Source organism: Colobus angolensis, unplaced genomic scaffold, assembly GCF_000951035.1.
Source record: "Colobus angolensis palliatus isolate OR3802 unplaced genomic scaffold, Cang.pa_1.0 Scaffold37, whole genome shotgun sequence".
NCBI classification, from domain to species: Eukaryota; Metazoa; Chordata; class Mammalia; order Primates; family Cercopithecidae; genus Colobus; species Colobus angolensis.
In genome coordinates, this window is record NW_012117043.1 from 3,399,690 (window position 1) to 3,405,689 (window position 6,000).

The 6,000-nt window shown below is 39.4% G+C and overlaps 1 protein-coding gene across 1 annotated transcript in view; it reads right to left on the reverse strand.

The window, feature by feature from the left end:
* Nucleotides 1-6,000, reverse strand: part of INTS2 (integrator complex subunit 2) — a 67,005-nt gene that overhangs the window by 36,352 nt on the left and 24,653 nt on the right. Inside the window, exons 7-8 of the mRNA XM_011953770.1 lie at nucleotides 4,602-4,828; nucleotides 1,617-1,742 (exon numbers count right to left, since the gene is read on the reverse strand). Of these exons, the coding sequence (XP_011809160.1) occupies nucleotides 1,617-1,742; nucleotides 4,602-4,828 (353 nt within the window). The remainder of the gene's footprint in view (nucleotides 1-1,616; nucleotides 1,743-4,601; nucleotides 4,829-6,000) is intronic.

Genomic DNA, 6,000 nt, shown 5'->3' on the forward strand with positions numbered 1-6,000 from the left:
ACAGTGGCTGATACCTGTAATCCCAGCACTGTGGGAAGCTGAGGCAGGTGGATCACCTGAGGTCAGGAGTTCGAGACCAGCCTAGCCAACATAGTGAAATCCTGTCTCTACTAAAAATACAAAAATTAGCTGGGAATGGTGGTGGTCGCCTGTAATCCCAGATACTCGGGAGGCTAAAACAGGAGAATCACTTGAACCTGAGTGGCAGAGATTGCAGTGAGCCGAGATCATGCCATTGTACTCCAGTTGCACGAAAAGAGTGAAACTCATCTCAAAAGCAGTAGCAGCAAAATGAGGAAGCAATGAAAAAAGATGATGACATGATCACAGCTCAAACAAATGAAAGGATAGGTTTTCTTTTTAATTTTTTTTTTTTAAACAAAGACAGGAGTCTCACTATGTTGCCCAGGATGGCCTCAAACTTGTAGCCTCAAGCAATCCTCCTGCCTCAACCTCCCGAGTAGCTGGGACTACAGATGTGAGCCACCATGCCCAGCTAAGATGATGATATAAGATATAAGAAACAGGAGATCCAACAAAAGGAAAAGGAGAGACAAAGCAAGTCTCCAAAATGATGGTGAAGGTCAATCCCAGGATGAGAGCTTTGTACTAACAGGTATAGCTGGTAACCATTCCAGACCAAAATGCTCCTGAAGAAATCTACTCAAGAAGATGAAACTCATAGACTATCTAATGAGTCAAAACATCTGGACAGAAGATTTAGGCTGGCAGAGAGTTTGAGGTTACATGAATGGGACATATAACACCAAGAAAGTTAAAAGCAAAAACACAGGATAAATATTAATCAAAAAAAAAAAAAAACTTTTACAAGGCAGTAAAAAAAAATCATATACTACATGGTTGAGTTCTCAGCGCTTATATAATCGTAACAACTATATATTGATCTAATCTAAATTATTATAACCATACTAGGAGAATGAGAGGACAGGAAGGATATGTATGGATGTGTTTAGGACAGGGAGAAAAAAGAGAACTAATTTTTCATCTTTCATACTAGGAACTCAATAAAAAATACCTAAAAGCAAAAATCAGGGGGTATCAAATACAAACATTTTATTATAGATGTAGCAGTAAAACACAAAATAAACAGTTAAAAGAATTGAAAGACACTGCCCCTAAGAAAGGTGAAATAGGAAGGAAAGAAGGAAGGAAGGACTGCTATTAGCCTTAACAAATCTTGAAGAACTATTTTGACTCCTTTAAACAATGTACATATAAAACTTTAATAAAAGATAAATAAAATGAATCAGATGTTACTCATACCCTTATATTAAAAAAACACAAATAACCTGGACTCAGTGGCGTGTACCTGTAGTCCCAGCTAATTGGGAGGCTGAGTCAGGAGGATTACTTGAGGCCAGGAGTTCAAGGCTGCAGTGCGCTATGATCACACCCCTGAATAGCCACTGTACTCCAGCCTGGGCAACAAAGCAAGACCCCTTCTCTTAAAAATTGAAAAAAAAAAACAAAACAAAACTACAACTGTCCATGCCTAGACCAGCTTTTGTAGAAAGCTCTTATCTGATGCTACACAATTTTATTGAGTAAATAAAACTAAACCTTGAGAAAATGGAGCAACTTATATAGTTAGGTACCTGACAAGTGTCGAAAAGGCCAGTAGCATACAAAAGGAAAGTGAAACAAAGCGAACCCCAGCTGGCGTCGCAGGAGGACGGCTCGTCATCAACTGCAATAATTGCTCAGCTTCCTCTTCAGTTGGTCTAAAAAGGAATAAATACATCATTAGGCTTTACATTTTTAGTTGGGATGAAGAAGAAAAAGTCAATTTTTAACCTTTTAGATACAAATTTTAAACTTCAAAACGATACCCTGCTATTTATAAAATCTTTAACATCTCAAGTTGTCAAATGCAAAACTGTTGAGAAATTACAACTACAGTGTTTTACTGTAGACACAAATACAGGTAGGTCCTTACTTTGCCCTGTGTCATAAATATGACCATGCAAGCTGAAATCATGCAACACGACCTTAATAATCAACGGTGAAAAGTATGATTGTACTGTAGCCTTTAAAATTTTTGTCAAAACATTAAAAACTGTTGATTATAATGCATAAGGAATTTTTTTTTTTGAGACAAGGTCTTGCTCCGTCACCCAGACTGGAGTGTAGCGGCAGGATCAGAGCTCACTTCAGCTTTGACCTCCCAGGCTCAGGTAATCCTCCCATGTCAGACTCTCATGTAGCTGGGACCACAGGTACGCGCCACCATGCCCAGCTTATTTTTTTTTTTGGTAGAGACACGGTTTTGCCATGTTCCCCAGGTTGGTCTCAGACTCCTGGGATTAAAAAATCCACTTCCCACCTCCCTTGGTCTCCTAAAATGCTGGGATTACAGGTGTGAGTCACTGCACTCAGCCAGAAATTTTTTTTTAAATAGTAAAACTAATATTTTTATAGTACTCTAATTGAAAATATTAGAAACATTAGGAATTAAAGTGTCTTCTTTCTCTTATTTTTCTTTTGAGATGGAGTCTCACCCTGTCGCCAAGGCTGGAGTGCAGTGGCACGATCTCGGCGCACTACAACCTCCACCTCCTGAGTTCAAGCAATTCTCCTACCTCAGACTCCTGAGTAGCTGGGACTACAGGCACATGCCACCATTCCCAGCTAATTTTTGTATTTTTAGTTGAGAGAGGGTTTCACCATGTTGAACAGGTTGGCCTGCAACTCCTGACCTCACTGATCCGCAAGCCTCGGGCTCCCAGAATGCTGGGATTATAGGCGTGAGCTACCGTGCCCGGCCTTAAAGTTTTTTATTTCTTTGTAAAGACTTTATCAAGAGTAGTCTAAACAGCCTTTGCCTCCTTTTTTTTTTTTCCCCCTTCCTGTTTTTTGTTTTTGTAGAGACAGAGTTTCACTTTTGTTGCCCAGGCCGGACTGCAATGGTGCAATCTTGGCTCACCACAACCTCTGCCTCCTGGGTTCAAGTGATTCTCCTGCCTCAGCCTCCCAAGTAGTTGGGATTACAGGCATGCGCCACCACGCCCAGCTAATTTTTGTATTTTTAGTAGAGATGGGGTTTCTCCATATTGGTCAGGCTGGTCTCGAACTCCTGACCTCAGGTGATCTGCCCGCCTCAGCCCCCCAAAAGTGCTAGGATTACAGGTGTGAGCCACCATGCCCAGCCTATACTTTCATCTTTACTTGCCAATTGCCTCTTCCAATTATCTGTTTTTGGAATATAATGTTCCAAAAACTGTTTCCATGTTTTGGAACATGAGTTTATTATGGAGAGAAAGGAAGCAATACAGGTTGAGTAACCCCAATCCAAAAAATCCAAAATCTGAAACACCCTCAAACTCTGAAACATTCTGAGCGCCAACAATGAGGTAATGAGCTCAAAGAAAATGCTCATTGGAGCACTAAGGATTTTGAATTTCTGAAACAGGGATGCTAAACCAGTAAATGTAATATAAACATTCCAAAATCCAAAAAGTTCTAAAATCCCAAACACTTCTGGTCTCAAGCATTTCAGATACAGGATATTCAACCTTTACAACTACCTCCTCTGCTATATGTACATGAATCAAATAACAGGTGTGCAGTAACCAGTTACCAACAAACTTTGAAAGAAGTGAGGTCACTGGTCACTAATCATGATGTACATCTGTTATTTACTTAGTGGTATGTGGCCTGAGGAGCTCACAATCCCTATACTTTATAAAATTATTTGGTTAATGTATCATGGCAACTGAAATGTCAACTGTGTTGAGAGACCAGCATGATTTAAATAAACTGGGGTAACTGAAACTCATGCATATTGGACACATGCAAATGAAGACTATATGTACAATTATTAAGAATATTATTCAAAAGGATTTTGTATGGTGACTAAATAAGAAACATTGTACTGGCTATGCGTAGTGGCTCATGCCTGTAATCCCAGCACTTTGGGAGGCTGAGACAGGTGGATCACCTGAGGTAAGGAGTTCGAGATAAGCCTGGCCAACATGGTGAAACCCCGTCTCTACTAAAAATACAAAAAAAATTTTTTTTAAATTAGCCGGGTATGGTGAGGCAGGAGAATCGCTTGAATCCAGGAGGCAGAGGTTGCAGTGAGCCAAGATTGCGCCACTGCACTCCAGCCTGGGCGACAGACGGAGATTCCATCTCAAAAAAAAAAAAAGAAAACAATGTACTTATTAATCACATCATATTAATTTTAAACAATTTATGATATCAACTGTAAAAGGAAACAAAGGAGAGATTTACTTCAACTAGTCAATGTTAAAAGATCACTCACTGATCATTCACTATAGTTTTGTCAAGCTGTGTTGAAATCATAGGTTTTTTTAAACTGTGATTGGAAACTGATAAACTGCTCTGGCTCCTCCCATATTTATTTATATAGCTCTGTTTACAATCAGAACAAAACAGATGAATACATCTCTGCTAGGAATTCTTGGCCTTAGGATTTCATTCTTCTTATAGGCCAGCCCACTACCTGAGTCCAACAGAAAACTTTAATCCTCTGAATAAAAGGCCTTTGGTTCACTTTCTTGAGAATAGGAACAAGAAAGTAAAATGACAAAAAGGTAAAATATCAAACTATTGAATACTTGAGTCCAGCGATCCCCATCAAAGCACAGTACAGACGTAAGAGTGCACTGGCTTTCACAACATGCTCTTCTTTCAGCCCCGAATACACAGACACATTGGGCTCCATGTCCACATCAGCTTCTTCCACAATTCGGGTGCTTCTTACTGTGGGAAGAATGCCCATCAACTCCAGAAGAAGCTGCCTTCTCATCTGCCAAAGGACAGAACTGCTGGTCTCTCTTTTTCTCTGTAAGAAATATGGATCACAAAAGGAAGAAAGCATGAAGCATTTACTAAACTAAAAGGGAGCTAAAACACAGCTCCCCACTTAAACACTTTCAAATTGGCCTATTTGAGGAGATTGTCATGACTACAGAATCTCATTTTAACCAATCAAGCAAACTCAAAATCCACTAGTTTGTCTGAAGAATGAATATTCACCCTAATTTGGATTGGTTGCAGAGGAAAGACTAAATTAGTGACAATTTCAATTGTGGAATATTATTTAAATGGTACTTTCAAATACATAAAGACTAACAAAGCGATATGTGGTATAGGAGAAAATGCTCAGATTTTGAAGATGTAAGTCCTTGGGGTTTAAATGCCAGCTCTACTATTAGATGATTATGTATCTTTAGATACATTGGTTAACCTCTCTGAACCCCAATTTCCTTAATGACAAGGAAATATTTTATCAACAACATTTACCTTACAGAACTCCTATAATTAAGAGTTTACAATTATTGGCCTGATGCAGTGGTTCACACCTGTAATCCCAGCACTTTGGGAGGCCAAGGAGGGCAGATCACTTGAGATCAGGAGGTCAAGACCAGCCTGGCCAACATGGTGAAACCCCATCTCTACTAAAAATACAAAAATTAGCCAGGCGTGATGGCGTACGCCTGTAATCCCAACTACGCAGGAGGCTGAGGCAGGAGAATCGCTTGAACCCAGGAGGCAGAGGTTACAATGAGTCAAGATCATGCCACTATATTCCAGCCTGGGCAACAGAGTGATACTCCGTCTCAAAAAACAAGAGTTTACAATTCTATAACCCCTACAGTTCTTCAGGCAGGGACAAGGTCTTAGTCATCTCTCACTCTGCACAGTCTAACATTGTGCCTAACATACAGCAAGCACTCAAAGTCTGTTAAGCAGACGAATGAACAAAACTAATACATGTATGAAAGCAGTTCTAAACTATACAGGGCTAGGCAAATGTTAATTATTATCTTTTGAGTGTTTCTAAGTAAAATATGATAGACCTGCTTTAATAATAACAGTAAGTTCAAAGAATAAAGGTTTATTGCATACAAAGGACGACTACAAACAAGATGAGCACACCAAGTGCTTAATGCAATACCTGACATATGTGAAGTATCCGATAAACAAATGTTAACTTTGTTTTAAAAAGCAAAG